We start from the raw sequence: 18,718 nt of genomic DNA on the forward strand, positions 1-18,718 counted from the left end.
GATGCGCCTTTGTGCTCTTCAACTGGGGAAAATTAGTCGTAGTAGTACCTCTCCCCACCGCTTCTTTTCCTTTTATGAATTCTACCTTTTTGCTTCTGCTCCAGTTTGTCTGCTGGCCTGGCTTTCAACAAATGCCTTCAGCCTGAATGTGCTCTGTTATATAGGTGTTGTGGTTGCTAACACGTGGAGGCCAAATGGCCCCATTTTCACACCAACCTCTTTGACACCTAATCTCCCTATCCATTTAGCCATATATCTATTTGAATTAATGTGAGGATGAGCGGTCTGGATAACTAATAGATGGATGGAAGATTGTTTTAAGAAATGTATACTTCTAATGTGATAATGTGTAATTTGTTTAAGACTTGTTTTTTTGTGTTTATCAGCCCTTCTAGGGATGGGCATTGGAGATTAGCATAAACTATTTAATGCTGTGATTCTGTGCATTAGGGATTGTTTCTCATTCGTATATGTTGTAGCATCTGTCCCCACTCAAATAAACATGAAAGAAAAGAAAATGTTAATTTATTCTAAAAGTCTTCTAAAGTCATGATCTTGAAAAATAGCATTTTAAATTACATTATGGATGAGGATCCCTATTTAAGAAACTTTGTATTGGAAAAATGTGAAATATTTTAACCCATCTCTATACAAAATTGAGCACATAACATTTGTTTACTGATTTTATTTGAATTGTAATCATAGACAAGTCATATATCTAGTGATTTATTTGTCTAATTATACTGTAAATAGGAAAAATACACACGTAAAGCATGTCAAGCATACACTTGTGAAACTCGATCATTTTTTGTTTGTGATATTTCATTTCTTTTTTTATTCTGCCACAATTGCATTTTACAAAGACCTCATCAAATATATCCTCATTGTCACAATTAAAGGTACTGTATACAGTGTTCAAAACAATCTGGACTCTATTTACGAAATACAATAATACTTGTAATGTGTTGTGGTCCAGTTTTGAAGAGACAGGACAGATGATGATGATGACGAAAAAAAACAAGTTTACAAGCAGATCCCCTGCAGGTGACTGATGCCCTGATGACATGTTTCTTCCTCTCAGCTGTGTGTCTGTTTAGTCCTCAGTCAGTGGGGAGTCTTTGGATGTTAAGAGGAGAGGAAGCCAATTGGCCAGCTGGCTGCAATTTGGCCACACAAACACAAACAAACAGTGTTGAAAAGTTGATGGGCGATGTTTGAATTCTTAAAATGAGGCAAAAAGGTTTGCATCACATTTTAATTCGACTGGTGCACATTGTATCGAGCGCCACGGAAAACCTAGCTTTAATTAATACGATAATGCTCAGTTTGGGGTAATACAGTGGTTTATCATTGTATCATACTGAGAGGTATTGGGAGTATGTGATATGTATTACAATCTTGTTTAGTGCTCTTGCAAGCATAATTTGGGCTGATATAATGTGGTTGCACAAGTGTGCACACTCTCCTATAACTTGGGATGTGGCTGTGTTCAGAATTAGCTAACCACAATCAAACTCCTATTAAATGAGAGTCATTCAACAGTACCCACGTGTTGTAATTTTTAACTATCACCTGACTAATCCCCAAAAATAATTTCAGCTTTTCTTTTTTTTTAATTCAACATTTTTCCCCCGGCACAAGCAAACACTGACTATTTTGCATGATTAATCTTTTTTTGTTAGTTTTTTTAAAATTACAATATTTGGGGATTTGAACAGGGGTGTTTGCACCTTTGACACCCATTTGCAGTAATATTTGTGTCCTTATAAAGAACTGTCTTATTTTCGATTTTGCCTATGTACCTCATGAATATATGTCTTCTTCATGACTGAATCAATTTCTGGTTAATTTACTTTGCTTTGTATTAATAACTCCCAACAGATGTAACTCCCAAAAGATATTCTTATGTATATTCTTCTGGATGTGAAGGTTTATGTTCAACTTGCCATGTTTTTTTTTCTTCAGATACCCACACTGGGTCTTCAAACTAGAAAAGTCACTGCTGCTTACTGGGATAATTTCCTGTAAAGCACTGTATGACCATTGCTAAATGTTCAGAAAAGCAAGGTCCATCAAACTATTGCTGCTGTGTGCACCAGCGACAACTGGAATCAGGTAACAGCCAGCAGAGTAAATGTTGTTCTAGTTGTTGTTTTCTTTGTCCATTTGTGTATGTTTAAAGGCTTGAGGGGAAGTTGAGGTGTCTTCTATTAATTCTTTTACAAACTAACAGGTGGGTCCATGTAAAAGCCAATAATGTGGGTGCAACTTGCGTTGTTGTCTTAATGCTGCTTGCAAGGGAGAAGAGAGCAGGGGGGGGTGGGATTCCAGTGCATTAAGGAGCAGCACTGTCCTGTTCCTTGACATGCAAGTGCTAAGTAGTTTGAAGTGAATCTTTGTTTGATTAATGAGGTCGAAAGGTCATTACACTAAAAACATACTACTCTGCGAATTAGTGGAATCATACACTGTTAAACTAGATCATTAAACTTAGGTCAATTGAAGTCAATTGCGGTGTTTAGCACCTTTTTGTTGGGGCGAGTGTATTTCTACCATTTTTTATTTTCTTGATGAGTGAACTGGTATGTAGCTCAATATATTTTAATATTTGTTATTTTAAAATCTATAACTGTAAGTAAAGCCCAACATTTGGCACTGTAATAATATGGCAGCAATGATGTAGTTAATGGTGTTGATGAGTGAACTAGTATGTAGCTCAATATATTTAAAAAAAATCCTATATGGTTATTAGAGAGCAGGGAATAAGTGAATTATTCAGAACACAACACTGTAGCACAGTCGATCCGTGTGATTCCTCTTAGTAAACTAAAGGTAAGAAATAGTGTGGCAGAAAGTGCAATTTCTTTAGCGTCTCAAAACAAACTATGAAAGAAATGTTGAACGTGAGACTGAAAAAAAAGCAGATTCTAAATGATTTTGGTGAATTTGTAAAATTTCTTTGGAGCTGTGCTCACGGAAAATGTGGAATAATTTGAAAAAAGTAAAATGAATTTTTGGAATGCTGATTAGTGAAAAGCTGAGGGGCCCTGTATGATGGTGACGGTTGTGGCGCCGAACTGCAGGTGGCGCTAATGCAGTAATCAGGATGCTAATTCCCGAAGAAGAAAATGGCGGCGGCAATGAGGAAGAGGTGATTTCGTACCTTCTCTGAAAGTGGATTTAATAAAAAGTCATTCAAATTGGCATGGAGGACTGGGCGGAAAAAACAACGTAAGAGATGATTCACTTGCATTTTTGGAAGCATTTGGACACGTCAATTTGGCACGCGTCGCTTAATGTGTCTCTTTTACATAGAAGCGACTAGCATAATATTCTGAGATGGCAAACGTGCTCGCACGCGGTATAAGTACAAGTACAGATACTTGTGGAAACGAAAAGACGTAGAAGCTTTGACGCAAATCCTCTAAGTAGCCCAAAAAAAAAAAAAGTAGACTACTCTGGAATGTAAATTCAAAAGTAAAAAGAAAATTGTACCTTAAAGTATATACTACAATATCCATTTTAACGGTTGTCTGTTTTTAAATGTGGGGAATACAGTCAGTAAAATAAATAATAAAATAAAGCACAGAAACCTAAAATAACTACTTGACCGCAGTATACTGTATAAGTGCAGTATTTGTACTTGTAACGAAGTATGTGTACTTAGTTACTCCCGACAACTGTTAAGTACTATTTTTGATGTTATAGTGACAACTTTAATTGAGTTTAAAGTCCACCCTTTAAACTACAGTACTGTACTGTACTTACTCATAACGTCTTTTCTCCAGCAGATGTCGCCTCCTGACGTTACCATGGGAGGACGTATTGGTTGCACATATTTTATGCCACATACCTATGAGGCAACTTGTCGCCTTGCAAAGAGTAAGCAAGCGATTCCGCACGCTCATCCGATTCTTCTTTGCCAAAAGCACCAGTTTTGAGCTTGTAAGTATTTATTCATGGGATAATGGATGGATGGATCTGAAATATTTCTTCCCCTCTCTCTGTGGCTCTCTAGCACGGGTGGACAAACATATTGAAAAATATATATTTATTTTATGAACTTTTAAATAAAGTGTCAAATGTTTTAGATTTTTGATGATTTTAAAAGAGCTAACATCGGCCGGGCCCTGAAAGGTGTTACTATATTATTCAAAGAATAACTCTTTAAATCTGTTAATTATGCACAGGTTGGACTGTGTATTCCAAAGGAGGCCTTTCTCTCCCTGGTGAAGGACAATACAGTTCTCCGCAAGGTGTCACTTGAGAGCTGCTCCTCCTGGCTGACGGACCAGGAGCTGCTGCCTGTGGTCAGCCGAAACCAGCGCCTGCTGACAGTGGACGTGAGCGGCTGCATGGGCCTTACCCGCCACTCCCTGGTGGCCTTGTCTTTGACTTGCACACACCTGCGGCACCTCGCCGTGGCTCGTTGCGACTTCGTGGATGGCCCGTCCCTGCGCAGCCTGGCCGACCACTGCGGGGCACTGCGCTCGCTCGACCTTAGCGGCTGCTGCCGGCTGAAGGATGACGCCATCTGCTACCTGGCCAAGAAGTGTGTGCTGTTAACCTTTCTGTCTTTGGCTGTAAATGAAAATATCACAGGTGAGTCAGTGGAGGAGGTGGCCAAGAACTGCAGGGACATTGAGCATCTAGACCTGAGTTGCTGCCTGCGGGTCAGGGACCGGGCCATCAGGTATTGCATCTTTTGTTCTTAAAAAACAAACATCATATTTTAAAATGTAATACAAGAAGTGGAATGGTATATGTACTTGATTTTTTCAGGTAATCAGTCTTTCCCAGTTGTCTAACTTCAAATAAAACAAATGTCACAGCACAGCTCCAAACAAAAATGTAAAAAAAAAAAACTTATACTGGAATAATAAGGACATCTGCTCACAAAATTAGTTGCTCAGTGATGAATTTGGGCCTTCATATTTAAACATAAAGCTAATTTCCATTCGTAGAAAGTCATGACCCCTCCAGTGTACTTGCCAAACTTTTTTTTCATCCACTTAATAAAAAATAAACTCCTCCCTGAAATCAACACACGGGTAGCAATTGTAAATCTCTTAATCTTGCTAATTAAATAGGTCACTCACAAGGCATTAAAAAGATAACTGACGTGCCATTTGAAGTCTTTTGCTAACCAAAATAGTACTGCATAAATTAATGTTGGGTACCTTCGTAATCTGAGTATAGTGCCATGCGCAGGACGGTTGCTGAGTACTGCCACAAGCTTCAGTCCTTGAAGGTGAAACACTGCCACCATGTGACCGAGTCCAGCCTGGAGCTTCTGCGCAAGCGCAACGTGCTCGTGGACGTTCATCCGCCACCTGGGAGGGAGCGGCTTTCGCTCGCCGAGCACTGTGGTCCTTATGTCAATATCCAGGTATAAGCCATGTTCACACTGTTTAAAAAATATATTATACTTGTTTGGCCTTTCACACACATTTTTGCACATATGAAGGCTCTGAAAATGTAAAAGGGTAAAAAAAAAACATTGCAAAAACTGTCATATCATGAGCCAATTTTTATTTTGATTGTTCTGTTTCCGCGTAAAAGTTCATTTCACTATGATTCCAATTTAAGATCCTTTATAGTGACTTTCATCTGACGCCTGATTGTCCAAAATGGATTTTGCCATATACTTGACAACTAATGTGTTTTATGTGTACAGAGAATTTTGATCCTTAAACATTTTGTGTATATATAATATAATATTAAATAGGGTTTACACAATCAGGATTTTGGAGCTGATCATCAATCAACGAGTTAAAAAAACCCCCAAAAAAGACAACCGATCATCGATCAGAAGATGGACTAATCTATCCAATCTACTAAAACTATTTATTTACTGTACAAGTGACCACCGCTATTCAAGGGGAATGGGACTGGGCCGGCACACATATAGCCAAAATTTGTATTTAACACCCGTTGAAATGCATCGGGAAAAATAAATAACAATTAAACCCTAAAAAGTCTCTTAAAACTGCTTATAAACATTCAATACATGGAAAGTGGGGGAGGAGAAGTCCAGTGTGTACTCTGCCTCTCGCACTGTGTTAGCTGGGATATGCTACAGCTAAACAAGGACAAGTGCAATAGAAAACAGACGGAAGAATTATATAATATGAATATAATTTACGTATAATACGTACCCATGCGTGGACTTGAAATTATGTTAGTTTACAGTCATCACATTTATAAGATTGATTTTGTGTTGGATTGGACACAAATGTATCTATTTTTAGTAATATTACTGAGCTTGAAAGAGTTATTTAAAGTAAGGTATTTTGCATAGGACACTGCATTCTGTTTAATTTGCACTTGCACTTTGTGGCAACACATAAAGAGTGCATTCAAAAAATGGTGTTGGAAAAAATTGACTGATTCTAGTCGTTTTGATACACTTACATTCTTAATAAACAATGAAATGCAAATAATTACCTTGAGATTTATGAGTTTTTTTCTGCGCCTCACTCCATCGCTTGCAAGAAAGGAGTTGTTGGGTTGACAACATTCCAGACTGCATTCATCATACAGCAGCGCAATTAGCATTGATCTGCAGGGCTGGTGGGGGGGAGAAACATCACTGTGTTATCTAGCATGCAATGATTTCTGTTTGATTCGAGTGGGGGAGCTACCTTTTGTAGTTTGTCTTCCTATCAAAAAACTGGCATTTTCCCCACCTAAATTATTAATCTATAGCAACTGATCTTTTCATACCAAAACAAAAATTACAGTGTTGTGAATTTTTCAGTTTGAGTATTTGATGTGTGAATGCTTTCTATGATAGTTGGCCTTTCAACTTCAGTTCATGAGTCATTGTCTCTTATAATATAGTATTAAGTTGTATAAAATTACGATTATTCATAGTAGTTAAACGTGCAGCAATAAAACAGTGCTATTTTGCTACAAAAGGCTATTTAACCTCTAAAATGGCTAAAAGAAATTATGCAAAAACAAATCATACTAAATACTGAAAATGGAATCTTGATCTGGTGTCCTGCTGCCAACAGAGGTCAGCGTTGAGCCATAATCACAGTTCGCAGCTTGCATTGTGTTCATCATTCACTTTAAAGATGATCATAATCATGCCAAAAGCTTACGTTCAAATGTAGTTCCTCCTTACTTTTGCAATTTAGCGTATGAATTGCCAACAAAATCCAAAGGCAAGAATGACATCTGTCATTTTGTAGTTCACCTCCAAGCAACGTTGAGCCACAAATGCACAAAACAAAACACAATGGCTGTCCACCTGAGCCTTAATGACATTAACGAAGTTTCCATTAACACGGTGATAGGGGGAGACGGAGGCGTCCGTGCATGAATCCGCATGACGGAGTCACTGATAAGACAAAATGAAACACATCTCCACAGGCCAAGAGGGTCTAGGAGACGCCAGTCCAAATTAGTTCTCGGCCCAATTTGTTGTTACTTCATTAACCGAGCAGCTTTAGCGCATGGGTGGGAGGTTGTGACCCCTCCCATCATGCTTTCTAAAGAAAGTTTCCTATGTGGAATAGCAGCAGGGGGGGGTCTTTTTGGAAAAGAGCTTCCTGAATAGGAGCGGTCTTGCTACTTCTGGATTAAAGGAGATTCCAGGTGGAACTGCAATATCCCGCACCCGTATGCTCATGGAACTAGCTGTCTGCGATGGCCTTTCCTCAACAGCCCGCTAATATCCACAGGGGATCAACCGCCATCCACTGCTTTGAGCCCTTGAAATCCGTTCACCAACATTGGACAGCAGATAAGACTGAGTGGATCACCGGGACTTGAGATATGGACGTGGCAGTTTGCTGTACAGTGAATCTTTCTGCGTCTTCTCTGTAGATTTGTGTAGTTGGACTTCTTTTTGGAGACATTTCACCTTTAACAGTCAACATGTAGACATCGCTGTCAATATCCTATGAGGTTATTCTACAATATTTGAGCCTTGAGTAAATACTGATCCCGTACTTTAACGATGAGTAGCTCCATCCTACAGACTTGACTCTAGAACGCAAGGATGCACTACCGCATCTCGCCAGACGAGGATATGCTTTCCTCAGACTTTCAATGTCAAGGTTGTTCCATGAGAATATTCTCAGGCTTTGCTCACTACTCACCGAACCATATGACGGGATAGAGTAATATGATATGTACGTACATCGTATCTCTTAGGGGCATAACTGGGGTGTAATGCTCCAAGGTAGGCTTTGGACCCCTGTTCCGCTTGGGAACTTAACTGTAGATACTCTATTTGGAAAGGGTGCCGTCCAATAACTAGCCCTATGAATATCAGGAAGGACAAAAAGGATGGTGAGGATTCTTTTTCCCATGCAGGTGGATTAGGAATGTATTTTGGAATGACCTGAACCCCATGGTGACCCAGACTCAAAAGACCCCCATGAAACGAACTACGTTGCGGATGGCTTTCCCGCTGAAAGGTGGTCAACCTAAAAGGACCTCGGGCTCCCTGCCAATGTGCAGAGAGTCTGTCAATTAAGAAAACACAGGGCAATCTGTGGCTGCTGAAAGAGATCCCCTGGGCCAGCTCCCAGGGCTGAGAGACGGCCTTTTGTTCTTAGGCATGTTTCACATAGTTTCAGAGGCCCGATAAGCACGGGCTCCATGAAGCCCTGCATTATCTTTGCCCACTGTAAGGTCTCAGCGGGGACGGGGAGTATGGCGGAAGCAATGTCATCTTAAAAGGCAATACCCCTTTTCACCACAGGTTAGGTGGTCCTGTGGCCAGGCCAGGGGAACCTTGCTGAGTGATCCCCATGCATGTGCCTTGGTCCCCTTCCCTCTTTTCTCTCTTACCTACAGCTCTATTTCGAACATTTCTTGAAATCTGATTAAGAAAGCATTTTAAGAGTGGCTGCTTTGGCAGGACAGCCCACAGGTTAGTAGCAGGGAAATGTAAGACAAGGTCATTTAAGGAAATTTTGTGGCCAGGGTGGTCCAAAGTGCATGGCCTGTGAGCGGCTTTTGTTTTATCTAAAATATGGATGGAACACTTCCGTCTTTGTTCACAAGCTACCTGATGCTCATTGAATCTGTGTAAAACTAGTATTGCCAACTGAGACTCTAAATCACCTTCATGGAGGGGATGGAGGATTAACACTTTTGTGGTCTCAAACTCAAATTGTTGATAGGCCCTAGTTGGAGATTACCAAGCAATCCTATGTAGGCCATCACAGAGTTTGATTGGGGGCAGTGGTCTGCCTGATCAGCTGTATTTATTTCAATTTTTTTTTTTTAATCGGAATGTTGTGCCTAAAGTGGAAGTCAACCCAAACATATTTTTTTTCAAAGATTATGTTCTATGCAAGACCACTAGTTGATGCAAGGCATTCTTATAAATATTGCGTTTGTGGAATAAGAGTTAATCCACTCATTTTTAGCCATTTCTGGCGGCGGCCGTTTTGTCACTTCTGTCGACTGAAAATTACATCACAACTACTGGGGGCTCAGGTAACGACTAATCACAACTGACCTGATTTCTGAAGCTGAGCTGTGATTGGTCATTAGCTGAGCCCTGACTAGTTGTGATGTCATTTTCAGTTGACAGAAATGATAAAATGGACGCCCTGTGAGATGGCTAAAAACGAGTGGATTTTGCTGCTTAACTCATATTCCACAAATGCAATATTAATCTGAATGCTGTGTTTCAACTAGTGGGCCTGCTGGGAACATATTTTTGAAAAAAATATATTTGGGTTGATTTACTATTTAAGGGAACATCAAACAAGGTCAGGTTAGGTACCACGTTACGTTAACTCAGGCTGCTGCAGTTCTAACCAAGCCTCGTTGCATGAACTGATGTAGCCTGCTTGGATGAGAGGCAAAACGACATCTTCTGACACCACCAGAACTGTCCAGCTGCGATCAACTCAACTGTTGAATCCTCAATTTTTTTTCTGCTATTAATGTATGTTTTATAGAATGCAGTACTAAAGAGTGCTGTTTTTATTACGTGATCCTCCCTTGACAAAAAGTGCTGCAGATCATTTATTGAAGTTCCTGTTACAACTTTTCACAATAGGAAACTCCAAAAAATAGCTTACCTAATTGTGCTCTACTACAGTTTGGTGGAAGCTTTGTGGTGCTTTTTATGTCCAGCTTGCGTGTGCACTTCCATTAGACAGCTTTAAGAGCATGCCGAGTGCTCTTGAAAATTAGTTTCTTGCGGCAGCCTCCTCGGATGCACCACGGTCTCCCCAGCAGGCCACCAGGGCTTTGTCAAGACGGCGTGCGCTGCTTTAAGCCCGCCGCCTCTCAAGCTACCCCCCCTCCCCCATTATGCCGCACGCAGTCGGGCAGAAAGTAAAAGAACCTCTTCTACAGTCATGAGGCCGCACTGGCGTGCAACACAGTTCAGTGTTAGATATTTGTGAGTCATATAAACAGAAGGGAGGGCACTGAGCTTTCACAAGAGAACAAAATATAATTGGGGGATTATATAAGTGTCCAAATCCTCCACTAAGGATTGAATTTTTCCTTCAATAGTGTGTTTTGGAAAAACCTCACAGCAGAAGTGAAAAATATCGGTAGACTGGCATTCATATCACTAGAGGACACTTTTAAAACCTGAAGTCAACTTGCTTGTTATTTGCATTGTTTTTGTCTTTTAAACATTCAGGCCCATTTATTTCTGAACCCTGTCGGGCAATCTGCAGCGTTTCCCCCTCATTTTAGACAGTTTCCCAAACACAGATTCAGATCATCTGAACCAGCCTGCATTTATTTTCTCCTCTTGAATGGCCTTTCTTTAAAAAAAAACAAAACAAAAAAAACCAAAAATGCAACCTCATTATAAAACCCCCAGAAAAAAATTGTTTGTAAATTTATACTAGATAATAGATTATATTGTACAGTAGATATAGATTAGATAACAGATTATTATTGTAATGTGTATGCGAAAACTCCTTTGGGGCAACATGTTTAATCATCACACTTTCCATCTCTGTTGTTGGAAACAAGCGTTCTGCATTTGAGACTGCTCAGAAGTCAAATATCCTACTTTGAGCTTACGACTTCTACTCTCAAAGCGTATTAGTCAAACGAACAAACACAAAATTGGACGGTCACCATAAGTAAGCTTTTGTTTTGTTCATGAAAAGCGAATGTAATCGTTTTCATTTCTGACAACAAACTAAGCGTTTTCGGCAACCTTGACTAGGTAATTAAAAAAATGCGTATCCCCCTACACAGACACATTTTTCAGAATCTGAAATAATACATTTTAGACTTTGAGTCAAACGTCGAGGCAGTGAGGTTGACTGTTAAATGTTATTTGCCAGCGGTATCCGTTAGCTAGCTACCCAACAACGGTCACGTTTGCGTGACTTTTATGCTGTTTTATTTTGCAGGTGAAAATTGTCTTTGAGTGGCATTTCAATGCACTTTTCCCAGCAGAAGTGTAAAAAAAAGAAAGAAATAAACATCAGGTTTTCTGGGAAGACAGCCAGCAGTGGGGTTGACAGCTAATGCTAGCCTCTACCCAGATAACTACCCATTGAATCGTCGTAAAAAAGGAGCAGTGTCAGGAGGTTAAAAAAAGAAGGTAACTTTGGAGCAAAATGGCATCTTTACAATTATGCTAATGCTCACTTTTTGAGAAATGTTAGAAACAAAGACACAGCCCTCCTCCACCGTATCATATTGTATTTATTTATGGGGTGCTTAGACAAGCTCCTCTACAACTACAAATAGCACCAGCGGTGCACTTAAGGGAGCGCAGTTCAACATTTACACAGCGTTTCTGAAATCAGATTATGTATGGGCTCAATTGACTTAATGCATATAAAGAGACTAGATCCTATTAATGAACAGGCCGCCCTCGGGCACCGGCCCGACCCAAGAGCAAGCTAATCTGGCATGCAAATTAAATCCTGCCTCCGTGTGTGTGCCCGCCAGTTTAATGCGAGCCATTACGGCGTTTTCACTTATTTATATCCACTTTTATAAAAGAATCGCCTGTGAAACAAACAGAGGGAGGGGTTTGCGCTCCGATATGGTGGCTTGCAAGCATTTTCTTAACTTGAAATGCCACCCCACGGACAGTAGTTGGAGCAGGTATTCATTGGTGCAGCATTTCACAAACTTTTTTAAAGCATGCAGCTACTTCAACATTTAGACAGAGTTGACATAACACAGCCAACTGCCGCACACACAAAAATTAAAATGAACTTTGCGCATTCCACCTGACAGATTTAAACCAGTTTTGCAAGCTAGGGCTGCAGGTCCCTTTTTACGTCAGAGAAGATTTGGCATTTTCGGCATCGTATCGTAAATAAAACTTTATTTAAACTACATTCTGGGTTAAAAATGTATAGAGGAAAATGCTCATACTGTATTTACTGTAAAGAGTCTTCTCTGCATGTGAGTGTACATGTGCACTTCCAGTGCATTTTCATTTGAAATCCAGTAGTCTGTAAGTCATTTATTTTTGGCGGTAATGTTGTAAGATTAGTCCAAATCCTATTAAAATTGTTTTGTGATTATAGTTAGTATACTATATTTATGTTTCGAGGAAGTAAGACATCACCAAAAATTGGTTAAAAAAATTGGAGAGACGTCAGTTATGATTTTTGAGTTCCCCTTCCCCCCAAACTAAATTAAAATTCATCATTCAAATTGTAAATAATACCGGATGTTGACGTTTATTTTCTGGTTTTGGGTTTTTGGGTTTGGGTGACGGTCATATTTATTCGTGGTATAACCAATATTAAAACCTGAGCGCTGTGGGTGTTGGTCCCGGGGAGATGGATGCACCTACTCTGGGGTGTTAAAGGAGGTACGTGGCTTAAAAATTTAGGAAAGACTTTTTTGAAAAATTTCCAGTCATCTATATATGAGGCAACTAAAAGTTGGATGCAGTCTACTACAATCTAGATTAATTGGCTCCTGTTTTATTTTGGTGGGGTCCGAGTGAATTGAATATTTTCTGTTTATCTGTCACTGGGGGTTCCCTGACAAATATAAATAAATAAAACCTTCCAGGCGCAGGTATGCTTGAGTATGTGCACCTCATTTCAAGCACAATTAACTTGAAATGGAGTGCTGCAGGATCAATAGTCCCCATTTGATCCAGGAGGGGGTTGTTGGGGTGGATGTCACTCTATGGAAATGGCACACATATGGTAATGCCGCCAGTTTAACAACAACTCGGAGAATTTACTGTTACCGCTTTTTTCGAGGGCGACGGGAATAACAAACAGCGGGACGCACTTGGGAGCCATCTTCTCTTATCCCGGCTTCAATTAATCTTAAAGAGAGACGCCATTTAAAGCTAATGAGCAGGGAGTAAAACTAATGCATGTTGATTCTCCGAGGATGCTGAAGAGGACTTGCTGTATGTTGCGGAATTTGACGCTTTCGACTGCAGCGGCTCGCCTTACGACGCAACATAAAAAGATAAATGAACGCCCGCTGACCCCCGCGCAGTCCGCTCCCTTCATCACATAAACAACAAAAAACAGAGCGAATCAAAGCCAATTCCCCAACGGGTGCTTATATGAAATGCAACTTTCAGGCGTTATACCCAACCACCTCACAATCTTCCCCCGGCTCCAAATGTGGCATTTATTCGCAGGACTCTGTTTCAATTTAAAGGGAATGGCAGCCAAAGGAGGCACAGGGGACAGTGTCTCATCACTGCCACTTACCACACTTATAGGCCTGCTGGCGGAGGAGGGAAACCTCAGCAGGCAGCCCCCCACTTAAACAGTGAAGACCTCCACCAGTCAATGTCATGTACGGCCCGCCTCGTATTCCCAGTCCCTTTTGGACGAATGTTGACAGGTTCACGGCGTCTTGAAGAACATTGCACGTATTTTAAGATCGTTAAAGTAGTTCTCGAATGGAAACACAAGGTTCATTTTCCGTGTACTAAAGCACAGTGCAAGAGCTCGGACTCACATCCAAAATCCGCGTTCGCTATTCGTTTAGCGTTTAATCAGAGAGTCGCCAATCAATTGAAATGGGTTACTAATTGTACTTTTGACGAAAAACACATCATAGTCCAAAAAACGAAAAATCCAATTTGATCATAATGGCCAGTTAGAAACCTGAAGAAAATACATTCCGGAAAAGGCACAGGTCCGTTGTTAATGACATAAAACATGATTTATTTCAGTATGATTAAGGTTCAACTCGATTATCAAAAATAATCGATATATAAACACTGTGCCTTTAAATGCCACGCATCTCCTTCTACAGTTACATGCTGCAGGTCATGGTCTCTCATTTTAAAACCAGACATAAATTATTATATCAATTAATGACACTAATGCTTAATATGGAGCCACTGAGAAAACAACCTGACCCCAAAATAGCGTGACTTTCCCGCTCAAGGACATTCCCGGGAACACTCTCGAAAAGACGACATATGGACATTCCTTGCCTAAAGGGTTAATCGTTGACGGAAGGCAAACAAACAGGTCTGAAAATAGCTACTGTACTTTTTTAGCAATTGGCTCATTTGAAATTCTGCATTGTGCCCATACAGGGCTGACGGTGGGGGGTAAATTAGTGCTCGGAGATGAATTAGTGAGCCAAAGGGACGTGGAACTGGCATGTTATGAGTGGAAAATAGTACACTAAATGGACAAAAGAATTGGAACACATTTTCATACAGCAGGATGGAAGAAAATATGCTGTTTATTTTGCAGGCTCTAATCAGGGAAGACCTGTAAAAGCTATGGAAAGATCGTACGGAGTCACACATCCAGTAATACGTAAACAAATACAGTGCAGCTCAGCCTCTGGATAGATGAATGATTTGAAATGTGTACCTGTTTATACAAAAGAAAAGCGCATAATGTTTTGGATTTTGTACCCGAACTGTACCCAATGTGAACCAAATCGTGACCTCATAATTAAAGTACCTAGCCAACCTTGATTTTTGTCATACTGTAACATGCCTGCCCATCTGTTCTTTTTTTTGTTTGTTTGTTTGTTTTTTTGCCTTTAAAAAAAAAATCTAATTATAAGAACACGCCATTTTCCAGTGCGACCAGTAAAATGGCCCCACCTCCGCATCCCTCCTCCACCGCCCTGCTCCCCGTTTTCCTTGCGAGCGCCATTCATTTTGATTTCAATTAAAGATCCTGAGTGTGACTGTTGGAGAGAAATTGCCTGCCTTTTTAATTAGCTAGTCTAAGTTGGTGGAAGCAATTGTTTTTTGTTTTTTCCCCTCAGCACTTTCCGTTTGATGAGCCCGCGACTGCCATTTTATAGCCATTCATGAATATGCTTTTTTTTTATTTTTATCCTGATGATAACACACACACACACAAAAAGCACTCTTGTGTTTATCATTAGTCACTATGGAAATATGCCATGTATTTCCGTGACTTTTCTGCATGTGGGTTTCTCCCTGCGTTGGCTATGAAGAGGTCAGTGCAGGTTTAGGACCACATGGTGCGGTGCAGGCCGCTGCCCGCCAGTCAATAATCTATTACGAAGCGCCCACCATCCCACCCCCCACCGGTTCCCCCATCCCCAGTGTGACTAATGCACTGCACAGAGATGGCCTCCCCGAGGTTAATGCTGCACCGCTGACCCCGTTCCCCTTCTGACAAACTCTGTCACAGCTTGATCGGCCAAAGACGCTCCTCAGCCCAAAAGGAGGGGCTTCATACATCATAGCATAACGTAGCAGTCCCCAGATATCAAAACAATTAACCACCCTAGCGGTTGCAAGCTGTGTAGACATAGAGTGACAAGGGACCAAGCCCCGATGCGAATAGTGAAAATTTGCGAATAGGCAAGTCAAATTTATTTATATAGCCCTAAATCACAGTAAAGTCTCAAAGGGCTTCACTTATGCACCAGATCATATACACAACATCCCCTGATCTTAACCCCCAGGAGGGCAAGGAAAAACTAAAAAAAAAAAACATCTGGGGAAAAGTGAGAAACCTTGAGAAGGGACCACAGATGGGGGAATCCCCCTTCCAGGATGATCAGGCTGCAATGGATGCCGAGTGGGCAACATTGAACACACATTATAGTACTATACAGTGTTCGTTAAAAAGTGATGTGAAAGTTAATCAAATGAAGTGCTGCAGGAAGATGAATAGTGACACCCCCTACATGTTTTTTTTGTAATTGCCATTATCAGTTGTTATACCCTTACTACAGTACACCAATCAATGGTTCTTGTGGGGGGGACCTAATGCGGATCCTGGTAAGAAGCCGGGACCCGGTCTCCCCTTCTCTGATAGGGTTGGGTTGATGTCTGCCCTTCTGCCATCTAGTGGCGGCGGTGTGACGTGCACTCATATCGAGAAAGCCAAGGCACCAATTCCAAGCTTGATCACAGAATGAATTAAACAGATAAGACAGGTACCACTGTAGTTCAGAACGTCATGCTCCTCCATAGTATGGATTCTTAAAGGAACTCCTTAAAGTGCCCGCCCAACTAATTTGCACGCGGTGATATTTAAACTCTAGTTATGAGTCTCGTGAATGAATCGGTGCACATGGCTCTGCCACACGGAATGGAATAAGAATCCACTCCATTAAAACTGTGTGTCACCGTGGGGCTCTAATAATAAATCACCTTTCTCCTCCTCCTCAGAGAGATGCTCGTCATTTGAAATTCTAGCAGCGGGCCCTGGTTTGAGGGTGGGCGGGACCTCGCCGAGCAGACGGAAATTAGCCGCACCTGAATGACAAGGCAAAAAAGCTGCCGCCCCCAGAGGGACTGTGATCTACACACAAACTCCCTTTTAATAGACTTACACCTCATTTGGCCTCTAAAGCTTGTTGAAGGGTCCCTAAGGACCAGAGGGAGGGAGGGGGGGGTTGGTTTGGAAGGCGGGCCCCACAGAGGTCAGCGCCGCCGCTCGCTGGAAAGCAGCTGCAGTGAAAGTGGGAGCTTGATTAGATGGCCATTCACGCCCAGAAGGGGACCGCCGTGCAGGGACAATGCCGCAGTTTCCATTGCAAAACAGCGGCCACCATTTTGGCTGGCCTGTGGAGAGCAATATGGGCTCCACGGTTGAAACCATCACTGGAGACCACTTATGGTTCCAAAGGCAGAATCTGCCGAAACAGAAAAGCGGGTTTTGGGCATTTGAATGTGAATTCAAGGCGTGTTTGAGATTTAATCTGTTAACCTTCTTCAACCTTCAGATCCATTTTAAACCAGGTCTTGCTCTGTGACTTTGACAAATTCTGTTCAAACTGCATCAAATTAGCCAAAAAAGAGTTCACGGTCTGAGTATGAGGACATTTGCTTTTACATGTTAAATTTCAGTACTCCCAAATGGGAAATATGGAGTGAATTTAGTTAAGGTTTGTCCAGATTAGACATGATTTGAGCGGTGTAAAATATAGTTGGAATTTCCATCCATTATTTGAACCGCTCATCTTAAATTGCATTCTGAATGTCCAATCTGGATAAGATTCTACATATTTGAAAGTTTGTTTAAATTGGACACATTTTGACAGAGATGTACAGAACCTGTATATTCTGATCATATCAACTGGGAGTTTTAATCTTAAATTTACACTGTTTCCAAATGTGCAATGTGCAGTGAATTGAAATTGATTTAACATTACATCTGACCCGAGCAAAATTTGATCAAATTGAACAGTTTGATACAAATGTGACTTCTGACTGTATAAATAGGGATTTTCCAAACGTGCAGTCTGGATCAGAATTCAGCCTGAAAACAATATGATCTAAAATAAGTCTTAATCATGTTGAATTTAAATTGGTGAAAAATATTCTATATGTATATTTTATCCCCTTTTGATTGTGCAGGCTTACTTCATGACGTGTCCTGTGAACTTATGAAGTCTTGAACAAACCACCCAACTCCAAACTAATTCATATCTACTCCAAAACTGCGAGTCCAAATCCAACACACCAATTAGTGGGCTGCGTTACACGCTTTGAAAATGAACTTTTCTTTAATTTCTGGAGTAAAAGTTCTCTCTCTGGCCACACATCATCCGCGCAGCGTCAAGTAAATTGTAATTGGGTAGAAAAAGCTTTAAAACGTGTAGTGACAGTTTGAAACACTTTATTTCACTGTTTTATAGAAATATTTATGAAGTAGGCTTTTATTTTGACATTCCATCTTGATACACAGTGGGCTTTCCCAACTGCATCATGGATTTAATATGGATTTAAATCTTGGATTAATTAATGTTGTAAAATAGAGTCTGGCAACAATAAATGTCAACAAGCAAACATTCTCAAGGACATGCGGTGATAAACTGGGGATTCATTGTGTTTATATGCTTAGCTAGATGCTATCATCACTTTTTTTTTCCCAATGACATCCTACAGCATTGATGGTTAATTAAGAGACCTCTTTGCATAGCTCCTCGGGTTAATTTCCCCAAAAAAAAAATTGTTGAGGGTGGGGGGGGGCGGGCGGATTGAAGGGGGTGTAAAGTTTGCATTTTAAGTGAGGCGCGGTGCGGCATCTTCACTTCCTGAGTTGAAGTGCAGTCGAGGTTAAGTGGTCCCTGAGCTCGCGGCACCTATCTCAGCCCAAACATGACAGCTGGGGACTTGACTGTTGCTATGGATATTGCCGCCCCTTCTCCTCCTCTTCTTCCTCTTTGGGTGGGTGGGTGTGGGCTGTCGAGGGGGGGGGGGCGCGGTGGGATCGGGTGCTTGTTCATCCACCCCCGGTGCTTTCAAATGCCCCAGACTGCTCATTTGAGACCATACAAGTCCTCCCTGCTTGCTTCTTTTCCGTGT

General features: G+C 41.0%; 1 protein-coding gene across 16 annotated transcripts in view; it reads left to right on the forward strand.

Moving 5' to 3' along the window:
* The first annotated feature begins 3,078 nt into the window (after positions 1-3,078).
* Positions 3,079-18,718, forward strand: part of fbxl15 (F-box and leucine-rich repeat protein 15) — a 147,807-nt gene continuing 132,167 nt past the window's right edge. For 13 of the 16 annotated variants that reach the window (XR_015082457.1, XR_015082459.1, XR_015082464.1 and 10 more), the window contains exons 1-4: positions 3,098-3,231; positions 3,789-3,945; positions 4,191-4,693; positions 5,212-5,389. Coding sequence is in view for 2 of the 16 variants with exons in the window: in XM_086016241.1 (XP_085872367.1) it covers positions 3,206-3,231; positions 3,789-3,945; positions 4,191-4,693; positions 5,212-5,389; positions 7,692-7,718 (891 nt within the window). In the remaining 14 variants the exon portion in view is untranslated. Of the gene's footprint in view, positions 3,232-3,788; positions 3,946-4,190; positions 4,694-5,211; positions 6,444-7,691; positions 7,734-18,718 lie in introns of those variants that run through there. The other 3 variants (XM_086016241.1, XR_015082466.1, XM_086016242.1) reach the window with 3 other exon arrangements.

Source organism: Filicampus tigris, chromosome 19, assembly GCF_054856515.1.
Source record: "Filicampus tigris isolate MCC_2025a chromosome 19, RoL_Ftig_1.0, whole genome shotgun sequence".
Classification (NCBI taxonomy): domain Eukaryota; kingdom Metazoa; phylum Chordata; class Actinopteri; order Syngnathiformes; family Syngnathidae; genus Filicampus; species Filicampus tigris.